The 18,040-nt window shown below is 38.8% G+C and overlaps 1 protein-coding gene and 1 long non-coding RNA gene across 2 annotated transcripts in view; one reads left to right on the plus strand and one right to left on the minus strand.

Moving 5' to 3' along the window:
• The window catches only part of SEC23A (SEC23 homolog A, COPII coat complex component), a 47,512-nt gene extending 35,892 nt beyond the window's left edge, over positions 1 to 11,620 (minus strand). Inside the window, exons 1-5 of the mRNA XM_019713638.2 lie at positions 11,482 to 11,620; positions 7,363 to 7,610; positions 5,558 to 5,615; positions 4,649 to 4,735; positions 3,506 to 3,742 (exon numbers count right to left, since the gene is read on the minus strand). Of these exons, the coding sequence (XP_019569197.1) occupies positions 3,506 to 3,742; positions 4,649 to 4,735; positions 5,558 to 5,615; positions 7,363 to 7,583 (603 nt within the window). The 5' untranslated portion in view covers positions 7,584 to 7,610; positions 11,482 to 11,620. The remainder of the gene's footprint in view (positions 1 to 3,505; positions 3,743 to 4,648; positions 4,736 to 5,557; positions 5,616 to 7,362; positions 7,611 to 11,481) is intronic.
• An 80-nt stretch (positions 11,621 to 11,700) lies between these two features.
• Positions 11,701 to 13,385, plus strand: LOC141570630 (uncharacterized). The gene is made up of 3 exons (XR_012494854.1): positions 11,701 to 11,787; positions 12,485 to 12,564; positions 13,327 to 13,385. It is a non-coding gene; the product is annotated as an uncharacterized LOC141570630 (long non-coding RNA).
• The last annotated feature ends 4,655 nt before the right edge of the window (positions 13,386 to 18,040 follow it).

An 18,040-nucleotide genomic window follows, 5' to 3' on the forward strand; every position in this document is an offset into this window, starting at 1 on the left:
TCAACCAGATGGTTAGAGATGGAAGATAAAAACACTTTAAGGGAGCAAAAAAACTTTAGTCTGCAGGCATTCATTGTCTATTTCAAAAATGCCGATGTTTTATGTGTTATATGTGTATTATATTATTTAGGTAAAATGTACTCTATAATCAGAACATTAAACCACTTTAGTTGGGGGGGGTTGATAGTTTGATCTTTTTTTTAATTTATTAGTTATTGGGGTAACACTGGTTAATTATATAAGTTTCAAGTGTGAATTTCTATAATACATCATTTATATATCACATTGTGTGCTCACCACCCAGAGCCAGTTCTCTTTCCATCACCATATACTTGAGCCCCTTTCTTCCCTCTTCTACCACCCTCCCCCCCCTTACCCTATGGTAACCACTAAAGTGTTGTGTCTATGAGTTTCTTTGTTTGTTTTGTTCTTTTGTTGCTTTCAGTTTTATATCCCACATACGAGTGAAGTCATATGGTTCACAACTTTTTCTGACTTAATTCGTTTAGCATGATAATCTCAAGATCCATCCATGTTGTCGCAAATGGCAGTATTTCATCTTTTCTCAGGGCCAAGTAATATTCCATTGTATATATGTACCACATCGTCTTTATCCAATCATCTATCGAAGGACACTTTGATTGTTTCCATGTCTTGGCCACTGTGAATAATACTGCAATGAACATAGGAGTACATTTTATGTTTTAAGATTTTTGGGGCAGATACCCAAAAGAGGGATTGCTGAGTCGTATGGTAATTGTTATTTTTTTGAGGAACCTCCATACTGTTTTCCATAGTGGCTGTACCCATTTACATTCCCACCAGCAGAGTTCTTTTTTCTCCACAACTTCTCCAATACTTTTATTATTTGTCTCGTTGATAACAGCCATTCTCACAGGTGTGAGGTGGTATCTCATTGGGGTTTTAATTTGCAATTCCCTAATAACTAGTTAAGTTGAGCATCTTTTCATATAGTTGTTGGCCATTTATATGCCTTCTTGGGAGAAGTGTCTGTTCATGTCCTCTGCCCATTTTTTAATTGTATTGTTTTTGTTGTTGTTGTTGACTTATATGAGTTCTTTATATATTTGGGGTATTATCCCCTTATCAGAGGTGTTCTTTGCAAATATCTCCACCCTTTCGGTTGATTGCTGCTTTGTTTTGTTGATGGTTTCTTTTGCTGTGCAGAAGCTTTTTAGTTTGATATAGTTCTATTTCTTTATTTTAGCTTTTACTTCCCTTGCCTTTGAGGTCAGATTCATAAAATTATCTCTGAGTCCAAGGTCCATAAGTTTAGTACCTATGCTTTCTTCTATGTAGTTTATTATTTCAGATCTTAGATCCATTTTGAGTTAACTTTGGAATATGGTGACAGCAGTCTAGTTTCATTCTTTTGCACATGGCTTTCCAGTTTTCCCAGCACCATTTATTGAAGAGGTTTTCTTTTCTCCATTGTGTTTTTGGCTCCTTCGTTGAAAATTATCTGCTTATATACATAAACATAAACACACACACACACACACACACACACACACACACGGGTTTATTTCTGGGTTCTAAATTCTATCCCATAGATCTGTATCTGTTTTTCTGCTGATATCATGCTGTTTTGATTACTGTCGTTTTGTGGTATAAACTGAAGTCAGGAAGTGTGATACATCCAGCCTTGTTCTTTTTTCTAAGAACTGCTTTGGCTACTCAGTCTTTTGTGATCCCATGCAAATCTGATTATTTTTTGTTCTGTTTCTTTAAAAAATGCCATTGGGATTTTGATGGGGATTGTATTAAATCTGAATATTGCTTTGGGTAATATGGCTATTTTAACTACGTTGATTCTTCCAATCCATAAACACGGAATATCTTTCCGTGTCTTCTTCAATTTCTTTTAAAAATGTCTTACAGTTTTCAGTGTGTAGGTCCTTCACATCCTTTGTTAAATTTATTCCTAGGTATTTTATTCTTTTTGTTGCAATTGCAAATAAATTTTTTTTCATTTCTTTTTCTGAAATTTCATTATTAGTATATAGGAATGCAATGGATTTTTGTACATTGATTTTATATCCTGCAACTTTACTGTATTTGTTTATTGTTTCTAATAGTTTTTTGGTGGCGTCTTTAGGGTTTTCTATCTAAAGAATAAATCACTTTAAATATACTTACAATTTAAAAATAACAATAGCAAACACTTAAAGGCACATCCATTTAATTCTCATGACCACCCTGTAAGAATACTATTTACTATTCTTATCTCCCTTTTACAGATGAAAAAACTAAGGCACAGAGAAGTTACAACTTGCCCTCTTTCTCTCCTGTCTCATGGAAATAGATGATCCTCCAAAGTAATCCGTTTTCTGTGCTCCTGAAGGAATCCCCGCCTCACTGCCCTCATCTCACTCTTGCTTTCACAAACCCTCTTTAGTGTCTTTCCCTTCCGTTCATAAACATATTCAAGTGTCCCTCCGAAATGAAATCGCTTTCACTCAGGTATCTCTCAGATCTCCACACTATCACTTTCCTTACTTATCTTCAACAACCACCACTGGAAAGAACACAGACTCTAATTCTCTCCACTTCCTCAAATCTTATTTCCTACTCACTCACTGTCTTATTCACTGTGCACTATCCTCATCCAAACCTGCAAATTCCTCCAGTTTTTCTATCTCCATTAACTTCAGCACTACTACCCCAGCCTGCCAAGCTTCAATTAGAGTCATCCTCGAAATCTTTTCTTTTTCATTTTGCGCTACCTGGGTGCCTCCAAAGTCTGATTTCATGTCTGTCTACTTTATGCCAGGTTTATGTACCATCTTCTAGAGTAACAGTTCTCAAGTGGGAGTTGTATCAGAACCATTTAGAAAGTTTTTCAAAATACTTACATGAGCAATCCTACCCTCCCAACCACCTCCCAATATAAGCACATATTCACTCACTCTCTCATGGTCTATCAAAATCTCTGGGCAGAGAAAAAAAATTTTGAAAAATGTTCCCAGACGATCCTAGTATGCTACACATAACTCCCCTGTCTCGAAAGCTAAAGCTTCGATTTGCCCCAAAGATAAAAATGTTGTACTAGTGTATGAAAAAAATATATACATTCATAGTTTTTATATTAAAAACTCTGAAGCCTTAAAATATTTCCCTTTGCCAAACATAATGAAAGTGTTTAGTTCTTAAGTAAGAAATCAAGACACAAAAGCTAATATTCTGTGGTTGCTTTCTCTCAGTCTTTAGCATGACTCTTCTATAAGACCTTCAAATCTCTAGTAAAATACTTTCACTTTTACTCTAAATATTAAAGATACCGAGAAAAGTGCAAGATCTTCAATCTGTATGACAACTTAAGGCAACTGAAAGAAAACTGACACTAAATGTAAAGCCTCTGTTACAATTATATTAGTCAATTATAATAAAAATATTTTCTAGAAACTTATATCCAGGAGGCTTTTACACATATGTATAGAGTGATGCTCACAGATAGGTGGAAACTACCAGTCTTGTGGTTTACCTGCAGTTGCTTGGCAGATAGATCTTTTGTTCCTCTGAAGACATAGCTTTTTGAAATGCCTTCACATCCAAGTTCATGAACCTGCACCATTCTCCCAAAAGTAATAAGTCCAACCAAAGCTGTAGGTGGTAAAAGACTTAAGGACATCTGCATAGATTCTTTCAGGGCTTGTAAATCTTCATCTTCCATGCAAGTATCAACCACATAGAGGAATATCAAAGGCATCTGAGGACCACGCTATTAAAAAATGTTGCCATAAGAAAAAAAAATGTTGTTTTAAAAGTATTAACACTTCAGCACAATATATAAGGCTAATCAATAAACGACGGATTAAATAATTTATGGTACATTCATACAATAGAATCCTAATAAAGCCATTTCAGCAATAAAACAGGTTATATATGCATGGAGAGACATCCAAGGCAAATCATCAAGTGAAAAATTAAGTTTAAAAACATTATTTACAGTTACACAGAGGAGACATTCATTTTTTATTATTATAGAAACTAGCCAGGCTGGACAAATTACTGACTGGCTTAAGTGAACCATATTCTGCTTTCTCTACAATATGTACAAAGCATATTTTTATTTTTGATCTTAAATATAGAGACAACTACATAAAGCTAGTTGTTCAGAAAGAGGAAAAAAAGTGATTTTCCTATCAAGGGCCAAAGCAACAATTATTTCATTAACCAGACTTGGAAATGTATCATCATGTTCCAGTATCATATTTACTGAGTATTAGGTTGATGCAAAAGTAATTGCGGTTTAAAAGGTTAAAAACAATTGTAAAAACCACAATTACTTTTGCACCAACCTAATATTTGTAAACTGATCTTCTACCTACAAAGCAAAATTAGTCTTTTAGTGTTTATTGATCTACTCAGTATAGCAAAGCACACCATCCCATCTAATATCCTGGCCATCCACTAAATATCTACAACAGAAATTAATATCTTATTTAAATACCTTGCTTAAAATGACCTTGAGAGGTTGAGGTCTTACCTTTGAAATGTTCCTTCAATTCAATGTGAAAATCAAGAATGATGCCTTTTAAGTCATCTCAATTTAACAATTATTTTGGTATAAAGCAAATTACTAGATATTTAAAACTTCCTTAAAGATCTATTTGTATGTTCTTACCAGAACTACATATTCAATGCTAGAAAACTGAGGTAAAAGTTCAGCAGGCTGATTCAGTTCCGATATACCAGCGTAAGTAGGTGGAAACTACAGATAGAAAAAAAAAAATTTTAATATAACAAATTATTTGCCAGAAAGAATAATGAAATTTTAAACTAAAGATAAATACTTCCTGATCATTTAATTATTTTTAAAAATTGGTATTTTGGGGGCCGGCCCAGTGGCTCAGGCGGTTAGAGCTCCAAGCTACTAACTCTGAAGGCTGCTGGTTGGATTCACACATGGGCCAGTGGGCTCTCAACCACAAGGTTGCCAGTTCAATTCCTTGAGTCCCTCAAAGGGATGGTGGGCTCCGCCCCCTGCAACTAAGATTGAACATGGCACCTTGAACTGAGCTGCCTCCCGGATGGCTCAGTTGGTTGGAGCACGGGCTCTCAACCACAAGGTTGCCAGTTCGATTCCTCGACTCCCGCAAGGGGTGGTGGGCAGCGCCCCCTGTAACTAAAATTGAACACGGCACCTTGAGCTGAACTGCCACTGAGCTCCCAGATGGCTGAGTTGGTTGGAGCACATCCTCTCAACCACAAGATTGCCAGTTCGACTCCGGCAACGGCAACTGGACCTGGAGCTGAGCTGCGCCCTCCACAACTAAGACTGAAAGGACAACTTGAAGCTGAATGGCACCCTCCACAACTAAGATTGAAAGGACAACAACTTGACTTGGAAAAAGGCCTGGAAGTACACACTGTTCCCCAATAAAATCCTGTTCCCCTTCCCCAAAAAAATCTTAAAAAAAAAAAAAAAAAATTGGTATTTTTATCATATAAGAAAAGATTTCATCTTTCTTTTTAAATATACGTATTTAGACCAGTATTACAGCATTAACATATGCAATGGGGGTTTTCTTACCTGATTCCTTTGATAACAAAAGTTGCAAGCCCAGAGTTTTGCTCGATAATCCACTTGACTGTTTTAAGAAAAGACACAATAGCTCATGTTTCAGTTCAATTTTACAATGATTCTAATCTCAATAAAATTTCTTTCTAAAACATGAATGCATTAACTTGATAGTCAAAGTGATCTTTAAAAGCCATGTATTTTTTAAATGTTGTCAATACCTATGCCATACTTTTAACATATACAAGTTCACCTAAATGAATATTATAAAATTTAGTAATGTAGCAAATATAAATAAAATTAAGATAATCCTATTTTTTTCCTTAAATGACTTAATAACTTCTACTCAGATCTAGAAAACATTAACTCAATTCAAAAATATATTTATTGACTGCTTAGTATGTACCAGGTACTATTTTAAGTGCTGGTGACAGTAAACAAGAAAGCAAAGGCCCCTAGTCTCGTTAAGCATATATTCTAGAAGAGAAAGACAGGTAATAGACAAGTAGATACACAAACACAAAAGATACTTTTAGACAGTGATAATAGTTAGGATTAAAGAAAACAGAGCAGGAATGTGACAGTGTGTTTGGGAGGGCTATTTTAAAGGAAGGCCTCCTTAAACAACTGAAGTATGCCCTAAATGGGGGGCTGGCCCAGTGGCTGAGGCAGTTGGAGCTCTGTGCTGCTAATGCTGAAGGCTGCCGGTTTGATTCCCACATGAGCCCGTGGGCTCTCAATCACAAGGTTGCCGGGTTCGACACCTTAACTCCTGCAAGGGATGGTGGGCTACACCCCCTGCAACTAACAATGGCAACAGGACCTGGAGCTGGGCTGCGCCCTTCACAACTAAGATTGAAAGAACAAGTTAACTTGGAAAAAATTATGGAAGTACACACTTAAGTCCCCAATAAAGTCCTGTTCCCCTTCCCCAATAAAATCTTGGGGGGGAAAAAAAAAAAAGAAAAAGAAACTCAGTCACAGGAATATCTGGGGGGGCAGAGCAATCCAGGCAGAATACACAGCTATTGCACAAGTTCCAAGGTACGAATAAGTATTAGTATATTCAAAAATCTGAAAGAAGGTAAGGTATCATGTAGATGAGAATAAGAAAATGGATGATACAAGATGAAGGCAGAAATACATAGAGGCTAGATAATGTAGGGCTTTAGAGGTCTTCAAAAGGGATTTGGATTTTTCATTCCTTCTTACCAATAGTATGGTAAGAAACTATTGGAGGATTTTAATAATCTGATACCATTTGCAAAACCCTAGCTTCTGGGTGAAGAGACTAGGGAGACCAGTTAGAAGATAATGAAACTGGCCAGGAAAAAGAGAGTGTATTTGAAGTATTAATAGAATATACTAACAGAGATGAATATAAGAGACAGAATTAGTAATACTCTGGAGGTGGAATCGACCAGATTTGCTAGTGGGCTGGTCGGGGAAAGAGAGAGTAGAAAGAGGAATATAAGATGATTCCTGAGATTCTGCTTATGCAACAAGAAATCATAACATTTTTCAAACACCATAATATTTTTCAATTATGACTTTTCTAATGACATGAAATGGGGTGATACACAGCCAGCACCAGTATCTAGAGAATACTGATAGAATCTAATGGCTTATATAGGGACAGTTTTACATTTGGTCTCTCAACACCTCACTTCTCCTCACTACTCTTTGGATTTGACTAACCTAATTTGAAAAAAATAACTACAAACAAAAACAAAGACATTTGTATATAAATGAGCAAGAAAGAAATTACATTTTTAAATCAGACTGTCACATTAGTTTTTTCCATATATTTTAATTACCATAAAGGATTCAAAACTGCACGGCAAGTGGTCCTACTACACAAAACAGGTTCATATTGAATAGGTGGTAAATCGGGTCTCTCCTTCAGTGGAGTAAACAGGGCTGCTACTGGAACAACCATTCTTGTAGCTTCTAGTCGACTTGATGGCCAAACATTCCAACTAAATCGGACTCCATCGCGTTCTTCATTTTGTTGGATGAATTCCAAATAGGTTGTCATTGTAGAGCTTGATTCTTATTTCTGTAACTAAATTAAAAGACATTTTCAAATTCTTTTAATAAAATTGAAAAGTTTTTCCCACTTTTAGCACTATTAATCCGTTAGAAATCATGACCAAATTAAAATACTTACCTCAGAAAAAAATTAGCAAGCAACAATAACCCCACTGATAACAAAACACTAAAAGACTCTACTGAACCCAATGCTCAGTAGGCCCAATGAGAGGTAGTAAAATTTACTACCAGGGGGAGAGGGATGCCACTCTGGTTAGGGGCCAGTATCAAGAAGCACCTCCATCTTGTTACTCTCTACCTGCCTATCCAGGATGCCAGCTTTCCTACCTAGGCAACAATTCTATCTCTGGCTCTCAAACTGCAACAGTGGTTAGTGATGGAAACAAACTGTAAAAATTAAAGATCTGAAAGGATAATTTCAAGTGCTATGTAGCTGGCAAAAGATTTGTGAGAATGATGAAGGACATTAAGGACTGAAGAATTATGAAGGTACAGTACCAAAGCAGCCAACCTGGATGCTGAAGTTGTTAAGAACAACGACGGGATGAGGAACTGATTCTCAAATACAAGTGAGGGAAGGAACAGTATAATTTGATAAAAGTATATAACATACAATAATAACTTTAATTTTAGAAAAATTTCAGATAGATTTTGATAATACAAGTTACAAAAAGTGAAGCTTAACAAATCTAAGTATCTTAAGCAGCTAAGAACTTTTTCTTCTTTAAAAGAAATAAGATGCCAATTATACCTCCATTAATCATAAAATAAAAATTAAACACTATTTCTTATCGGAATCTGAAAGACAAGTAGAGAATCTTACGCTAATCAACAGTAACCATGGGTTGTCCAAAGGTTGATACAGAATAAAGAGAAATGTTAAGATAACTAAATTTGTTACCGTGAAGGTAAATATAGGAGATAGCTTTGAGAAGGATGGTATGAGCTTCCAAGAAAAAGTGGCTGTTGAAAGATAATGGTAAAAGTGTCTGTTGAAAGATAGAGGGAAATTAGAAGATGCCAACCTCAATTCTAACACAGGGAACCGACAAGAGAGAAACCCAGTTTTCAGCAACAGCTTCCATGCTACAGATATGACTATAAATTCTAGGACTACGCAATCCCTCTCATTATTTCTACAGACAATAAAGCAAATGAAGTTTTCTGTTCATTATTTAATTACACCCATAATCTAAGCTGCATCTAAAATGCATCACCAAAAAGCATTAAAGTACCTATTAAAATACACCAGACCAATCAGGAACCAAAAAATATAAAAAATGTTTTGAGTGATTATTTTCTCAATTCTCCAAGAAATTTTCTCAATTTCTTAAATACATTAGGCATCTGCAATACATTTTCTCAAAAATTGGTAAATGAGGCTGTCACCTGGAAAATAATTCATAGTATTTGTCACCAGTGATAAAATTTGAGCTTTCAAGCAAGTATTAAAATTTTTGAAAACTTGTATCCACTACCTTGAGCTTTACAGCTTCCTAATAGGTAATGACTTTTTTGTTGATCAGTGGTATGTGAGTTTTGTTTTGTTTTAATATTGTATAATGAAACATGTCATTATTTGAGAGATATACATTCTTCAGCGAAGCAATATCTCCCAAATGATCATGTCATGTTACAAAATCATGCATGGGTAAATGATCCATGCAAAATGCAGTACAGACCAATGGGTTTTAATGCAACAGAAAAGTTCACTTTTAAGGTTTCACATTTCACACTGCAATTAACCCTCGATTTCTTAATTAAAACTGTTCAGTTTTTGATATAATATCAAAGAAGAATATGCACATCTGAAAAAGCTATTAAAATAGCCCTCCTTTTTCCAGCTACATATCTATGTGAGCCAGATTTCCTTCATACAATTTAACAAAAACAACATATCACAATAGATTGAATGCAGAAGCAGATATGAAAATCCACCTGTCTTCCAATGAACTAGGTTTGGTGTATGGTGTTTGTTTTGAATCCTCAATAATGTTTAAAGGGTTCACTGCCTTTGGGACATTAGGGCTTAATTCAATCAGGGAGCCTAGTAGAGAAAGGCTCTATGAGACTTAGCATGAAGACATTTACACACAGGCAATAGCCAGGTTTAAGTTTCTACAACAGGTAACAATGCTGGATTGTAATTCCACTCCTTTTTATTAGGACAAACTAAATATCACCTGAGTGATACTTGAGCACAATTCCCTTCCTCTTCCTCACTGTCTCTCTGCTCTAAGGTCATATTTGCTCCTAAATGACATTTATTTCTTACGTTCTCACTTTCCAGCAGTATTTTGAAAAACACCCCATCTGTTTCTTCTTAACTGGTCCAATTACATAGTCATGCAATTGTACAATCCTAAAATCACTAATTCTAGCATAAAATTTGCTAGGGTTGGTCTCATATCCAACAATGACACACGTGAAATAAAGTCCTTTCTACAAACTAGCTTTTTATAAAATGCCATTATTTGATAAGCACTCTCTCCCCTATTATGTTTTCATAAAAGCTTAAACCCAAATGAATATGACACAAACACCATATTAACATGCAGACTTTAACATACTAGTCATTACACATTTTTTTAAAGTGGTACAAAAGACCATTCTAAACAAATGTGTTATTTTTCAGCACAATTTATAATCCGCGGGAGTTACTTTGGCTAAATAATTGCTCATGGTAAAACTAAAAGGAAAGCAAAGCAGTTATATGACTTTAACCTAGCTTATCAAATATACCAGCACACAGTACTTTAAACGGTTTTACCTACGATAGTTTTTCAATATTCCCATTTTAGCCCTTTTATAGATACCTAAGTGAAAACCAGGTAAAATATAGTTCCTCCCAATCAGATGTATTTGTTAACAATTAAATGTGCCTGCTACTTTTTTCAGTTGTAAAATCTTCAATGAAGTGTCCTCAACTACTTCGGATGACTAGCTTTGTATTAGACAAATAACCTCTCTGATTCTCAATTTCTCATCAATAAGATGAGGGCTATGGGCTAGAAAACTACAAGGCCCTTTTCTAACTTTAAAATTCTATGAGTCAATTAAAAATAATTGGACTTCCAAAATATTAAGACTACCGGAGAAGGACAAGAAGGAAACTTAACCTGTATTTATATTTAAATCTAAAACTTTTTTTAACCAAGTTAATTTGACAAGTTATCCCAGGCTTTGAAGAGGGTTGAGGAAGTTCAAGTGGAAACGTTAATTCGACAAACACTCTCATTAGTGGTTATGTGTAGGTTTACTATGACTTTTCCTTTTCCACCAAAACGGGAAAACACTAAGGCAGAACTGGAAGCACAACAGGTAAGATTGGTCAGATGTGAACTCTATTTGTAATGAAGGCCCAAGGCGTCATCTTTTCTTGACTTTTCTCCCTTTCCCTTTTAACTCCCAAGGCCGAAGTACGGGTGACCAAATCACCTCGGTTCAAAGTCTAGAGCACTTGAGATCTGGCAAGTAATGAACCAAGAAATCCAAGTGCCCAGTGGCGATGGGCTGAGATGGGCTGGAACGGGGAAAGCAAAGAGCCCCGGAGGCGTGGGTGGGATGCTGGGCGAGATGCTCCAACACCCGTTTCTCACTCGATTCCCCCCACTCTGATCCAGGGGAGCCGGGTGAAAAGCCCCGGGAGAAAGAAGCAAAGGGTGGTAGGTGAAAGGGTGACGATTCAGGGCTCAAGGCTGCCCCGCCGGGCCCGGGTGCGCCCTGGCTGTCCCGAGGCACCAAGACAGCAGAGCGGGCACCACCCTTGGGACCCCCGCCCGCCAGGTAGCCAGCCGCCGCACAGCCGTCCCTTCCCCGCTTCCCGCTGAGGCCCGCGGCCCCCAGAGGAGCCGGGAGAAGGCAGCCCTGAAGTCGGTCCTTACCTCAGTGTCCCCTTACGAGACCCTCGCCTGTCGCAGACTCGGCCTTGCAAAATCAGTCCTATCCGCCGAGCTAAAGCAGCCGTGGCACTGCAATCAAGGCCGGCGCCGCCCCGCCTCCGCCCTCTGAGCACAATTCCGCGGGGTCAACACGACTGGTGCCGCCTCTGCCACGTCAAGAGGGCGGGGCGTGAGGAGAAAGGGCCGGGGACGAAGCCGAGAGGCGGGGCGACCCGGCCAGGAAACTGAACGGGAGGGTGAGGACGCGCGCGGAGTCGACCTCGGGGTGGGGACGTGGAGTGACAAGAGGTAGGGAGCGTAACCAAGCTGGAGGTGCAGAGCGACTGGAGTAGGAAACTGTAGGGCGCGGTGCGGGACTCAGCGGAGCGGGCTCGGGGGAGGGGACGAGAAGGAGGGGATAGAGCGGAAGGGGCAGAGACGGACCGGAGGGGCGGGGCGACGGAGACAAACCCCACAGAGGAACGTGGATGCCGCGCGAGCCTGGCGGTGTTGGAGCTGGAGAATGGGGTTGCGGAGTCGAGCGCCTTTCCCCTCTCCCCGGAGCTGCTGCGGATCCCACCCTCTGCGGGCCCCAGGGAGAACTGGAATTTCTTCCGTCGCCACTCAGACTCCTTTGCTCGCCAGGAGAAATGGAGACGTCCTTCAGGACATCCTCTCCTCTAGGGCCCTGATTGATTCCTAGACTACAAACCATATCTCCCCTTAAAAAACAAAGTGAGAAGTTCGTTTTTACACTTAGTGCAATGGTATTTGCTGAACAGCTAATGTGTGCCAAGCATTGTTGCGATGCTGGTGATATGACGTAGGAAAAGAGGCCAAAATTCCGGGTCTGTAAGAATTTACGTACTATTTGTGTATTCCTAGTCAGTTTACCTCTTTCCTTCTACACTGCCTCTGCTACCCCTACACACACACACACACACACACACACACACAACACAATCTTTGGCTGATTAATCTTAATGCATTTTCTTCTCTTTTCAAGAAAAGAGCTGAGCAAAGTGGGACACAAATAGGTTGGAAGATAATTGGAGCTTGGCGGTCTAAGATGAACCCTATCCTTCGGTGAGGGGTTGCTCACGGAATTAATTCCAGATATAATACCTAAAATCCTGAAAAGCTTAGTTTATAAGCATTTTACAGAATAGAAGAAATGGTCAAATCCTTGTTCTTCAAAGCTTCTATTCATGAAAAGTCAGATACGCACCATTTTCTTTCTGTAATGTATATGCTAAGGTTGTTTTGTAAGGTAGAAGAGAATGAGATTGCTTGTCAAAAATTTTAATACAATCCTGAAGAGAAAATGGAAATCAAAAACCAAAATTTATAGAGGCTTGCAAATAAAGTGGACTCGGGCTACCTTAATGAGGATTCTTGACAGAAAACACAGCAAGTAAATAGTTGTGGGCAATGGTATAAAGGTAGACTAAGGACATCTGCAAAAACAAATAAGATCCAAGAAGGAGTAGGGTAATTAGACACAGATGAGAGGATCCTCAAGGTATAGCACCTTTGGAAATTGTATTCATTTCATGGTCCCCAAAAAGGCATCTTTTCCATCCAGCTCAGTGAAGACTAGGAAGTCATAATACCTTTGTTTTCAGGTGAACAAACGCTTTTGTCCCCTATTACAATGAAATAAATATTAGGATGGGTAACAAACTCATTTATATCTGTCTTTATGTACTTTAGGGTGACTGAGTTTAAGAATTAAACCCTCAGATATGTCATCAATATCTAGTGTACTGACCTTTAGTTTTCTGAGGGGTTTTTTTTTGTAGTTCTATTTGTAAGAATTGATATTTCATGACTTTTATTCTTTCTTAGATGTCTTCCAAAGAACAAAGAGAAAACCCATGGAATTTTGTTAAAGAGAAGACAGCCATCTTCTTTGCTTTCTCCCTAATTGTAAAACATTTGTAGTTTTAGTTTTAAAAATTATCAATCCAAATAATTTTTGATTTCTGGGTTACCTATTTCCTTCCCATCATCTTTGTATATACAACTTCCACTAGCATTTGTCCACTTCAGAATCATCAAGTAAAATTATCCACATAAAGATCATGAAAGATGAAAAATACTGCTCTTAGCAAAACAAGATTGTCCCAGTTTCTTCATCTTAACATGAAAATAACAATAGGACCTACCACTTAGGGTAACAATATATTGTAGTGATTAAATGAGAAATCTGTATAAAACAGTTAGCCTTGAGAAAGAGAAAAGGAGCCTCTGAGAACCGGAAATTGGCCTGGCTCTATCAACTGGGCCTAGCTATTGTTAGGAGCTGTCCTGGCATTCACAGTCAGATCACACTGTTCTCCTGTTGAATATACACCATTTCACAGCACACCAATATCTGACAAGGCCACTCAGTGACGCTGAAGGATAAAGACAAAAACAAGACTACTCAATAATCATATCTGAACTCAGACAAAATCAGGAAGATTGTCCAAACCACAGAATGACCACATACCTCTCTAACGGGGCTAATCTGAGTGACTGCTGATTCTTTACCAAGTAATACCAATAGTTTCCTTCTTCCTTGTACCTTCTATATAAAAATTACTAAGACACGTTCAAAAATTATTAAGAATTTGTCCAGTGCTCAGATGAGCTGGATAGAAAGCTGGACTACCAGGTGTCAGACAAGGCAATTAAAGCAACAATGAGCCAAAGTGGAAGTAACAGTGAAGTCTCGAATCACTTGTTGAGATTGCACAAGGAAGAGTCTAAACCTGGTGAAAGCGCTAACTCTCCCTGTTCTGTTACCCCCATGGAATGGCGCCCTGGTTGAGGGTCAGGTGGACGGGCACATATGTGAAAGTCTGGAGATCTCTCACTGTTGAAGAAGCCCCAAACAAAAAGCTCCTGCAGATTTATGAAATGGGGATGGGAAGGTGTTAGGAATGGAAAAGTCTGGGTACTGAGTCAGACTGGGAAAGTTTCCAGGTAAGGAGACCTCCAAACAGAGACACCTGGGCTAGGAATGCAGCTATGCATAAGAGCATGGCGGGTTAGTGGGGCCTGAGTCCTTGACTGCAATTCCCTTCAGAGACTGCCATGCACTGGCTGGATGAACCAAATTTGGTGTGGGGAGGGCAGTTTTCCCCTGTGAAGCCTGCCAGGTAAAGCCTTTGTAATTGCATAGAGTCAGGCCTGAAAAATCACACATACGTTTTTAACCAGGAGCGTTACTGCTCAGAATTATCCCCATTTCCTGACAGCAAAGCTCCACTGTCCCCAAATCACCAAACAAAGACCAAATCCTATAATAAATAGGTTAGTTCTAACACCCTCTTACTGAGACATCTCCCAGTTTCAGTAATCATGTGACTAAGGAGTGTTCTGGTGGAAAGGATGCTCCATAAATATTAACTATATACATACAGCTCCATTTCTCAGAACCCTGTCCAGCACCATCCATCCCCTACTTTCTATGCATCAACCATACTGACCTTTTTCCAATTTTTCCAACATGACCTACTTCCTCCAGGAATTAAGGCCTTGAACAAACTCTCCTCTACCTGCTGAGACTGAATATACAAATTGGCAATGGTCAGACCATAAGTGTAAAACTAGAACTCCGACCCACAGTCTGCAGCAACCATCCCAGGAAATCAAACCGTTGTTCTACAGTAACTAGCCTGGGAAGCCAGCCTGCTATAAGTCAAACTTACAGGAAGTCAGAGTGGTATCTCCAGCTACAATCCAAGAAGCCAAACAATAACCCCTGTAATAATTGTCCCAAAATAGTCAGGATTTGATTAATAACTGACATTTCCTAATTTTTTTCCCTGCTTCCAACTTAGGACCAACCAAAGAAAACCAAATACACACCCTTAACCAATTTCATAGGGTGTCCCACTTCTAAGTAGAATAGGGGTTCAGAGCATGCCACCCCAAAATGTGCCACTTTGACATATTATTTTGAGTTAAAGTTACTTGGAAAACAGCAGATGCAAGAAGGGTGCTTTGACCTTCCTTTTTCTTCCTGAAAGCAGGAGATAATACTCCCATGTGAAAGGTACACCTCCCTATACCAGAAGGAAGGAAAACATTCTTACCATTAGAAATGGAGATTCAAGGCCAAGATAAAGCTATACAAACAAATCTTATTAAACTAACCCTTATCTTCTTAGTTACTTTTCCAGAATTATAATAACTTCCCTAGCACAACCCCCTTTGTCATGTTACATGTTCACAATTTACTATTCTTTGTCCAACCTAGTATATAAGCTTTGGGCCCTAACTTCTTTGGGTCTGGATTTTTCTTGTGAAGGCTCCCATGTACATGTTAAAATTATTGAATAGAATTTGTGTGCTTTTCTTCTGTTAATCTGTCTTATATCAGTTTAATTCTTATGCCCAGCCAGAAGCCCTAAGAGGATAGAGGAAAAGTATTTTTACCTCCCCTATAGTAGCCCACCTCCAGCTTCCCGAAGCCAAGAACCTCCAACCATAGCATACCCAAAGTCTTCCCCTTTTTCCAGTATAAAGCTTTCCTACTCCTCTTCCTGCCTTTGAGTCTTTGCCAAAATTCAAGTAGCAGTGGCTGACTCCCTTTCTATAGCAAGCTCTGAATAAATACCCTTTGCTTGTTCTTATTCCTTAGTCTTCATTTATTTCCCTACCACAAGACTCCTCCATACCCCACCCCCTCCAGACTTTCCTTAATAGTACTTATCAGCACAGTTAACATTTAAAATTCATTTGTATCATTGTTTAACATCTCTCTGTCCACTAGACTGTAAGCACTAGGAGAGAAGAAGCTCATCATTGTAATTCCCAATGCCTACCACAGTGCCTGGCACATAAGAGAAAACTGATAAATATTAATTGGATGACTGAGTTAATTAAATTTTAATGGTATAAAAAGGCAAGTGAAATTTTAGACTGTGGCCAAAGTAAAAAGAACTGAGAAAGTACACTTTGAAGAAATTCTAGTGCGGTAGATATTAAAGAATAGGAAGGGAAAGAATTAAATGGATGGCCTAAGCTGTGTCTCTCACTTGGAATGCTTCTTAAAATGTCAATTTCAGAGCCCCACATCCAATCAACAGAATCAGACCTCTCTGGAGGAGAGAGTTATAAAACCCAGGAGTCTATTTTAATTTCTTCCAGATAATTTTTATATACACTAAAATTTAATAACTGAGTTGCTTAAGGGGATATAAAACACAGTGACAAATTTGCATTTAGCTCTGTAAGGATGACTTAACAGATGCTACCATCATCAATAAACAGTGTTGACTGTTTGTTCTCATAACCCTCATATAACTCCTATAACCAACCACCAATGTAAGAAATACTGAAATACAAAAATCTTTCCATTGTAAACTGAAAAGTAACTGGAAATCTTTGAAAACGGCACCAGAAATAGTTCAGAATCTTAGGAATGGTTCTTCCTAGGGAGAGCTTAGATGAAATAGTTATTGTTTTAAAAGTTCAGCTTTCCAAAAATTAAGCATTTTTTTCAGAATAACGTCATCAACCAAATATAGCTACTCCTCAGCTGTCCCATATCTTACTGAAACTATCAAAAATATTTAATTCAATTTCGAACTTATAACCATATTAAAATTTGTTCCAAAACTCGTTATTCATTGTTTTAAGCCAGATTAGTTTTGAAGTAACAGAAAGCAAACCTTATAAATTTTTTTTTGGGGGGGGATTTTATTGGGGAAGGGGAACAGGACTTTATTGGGGAACAGTGTGTACTTCAGGACTTTTTTCCAAGTCAAGTTGTTGTCCTTTCAATCTTAGTTGTGGAGGGTTCTGTTCAGCTTCAGGTTGTCCTTTCAGTCTTAGTTGTGGAGGGCGCAGCTCAGCTCCAGGTCCAGTTGCCGTTGCTAGTTGCAGGGGGCACAGCCCACCATCCCTTGCAGGAGTCGAACCGGCAACCTTGTGGTTGAGAGGGCATGCTCCAACCAACTGAACCATCCGGGAGCTCAGCGGCAGCTCAGTTCAAGGTGCCGTGTTCAATTTTAGTTGCAGGGGGCGCTGCCCACCATCCCTTGCGGGACTCGAGGAATTGAACTGGGAACCTTATGGTTGAGAGCCCGTGCTCCAACCAACAACTGGTCCATCCGAGAGGCAGCTCAGCTCAAGGTGTCGTGTTCAATCTTAGTTGCAGGGGGCAGAGCCCACCATCCCTTGCGGGACTCGAGGAATTGAACTGGCAACCTTGTGGTTGAGAGCCCACTGGCCCATGTGGGAATCGAACCAGCAGCCTTCGGAGTTAGGAGCATGGAGCTCTAACTGCCTGAGCCACGGGGCCGGCCCCAAACCTTATAAATTTTTAATTTACTTTCCTCTCTCCTGAATGAATTCATGCCTGTGTATATAAAATTTTAGAATCATTTCAGAATCATTCATGTACTTTATTACTTACTTCTTTTGTAAAATACTTTATTATTTCCCAGAACAACCTTTGTTCATCCTGCTATACCTCTCCTTTCTTCCTTCATCCATGTGTAGCTCTGTCATGTACTTACCAGTCGTATATATGGAGCCCAGTGTTAAGCATTGTTCCACTGGTCGT

Source organism: Rhinolophus sinicus, linkage group LG03, assembly GCF_036562045.2.
Source record: "Rhinolophus sinicus isolate RSC01 linkage group LG03, ASM3656204v1, whole genome shotgun sequence".
In the NCBI taxonomy this organism is placed as follows: Eukaryota; Metazoa; Chordata; class Mammalia; order Chiroptera; family Rhinolophidae; genus Rhinolophus; species Rhinolophus sinicus.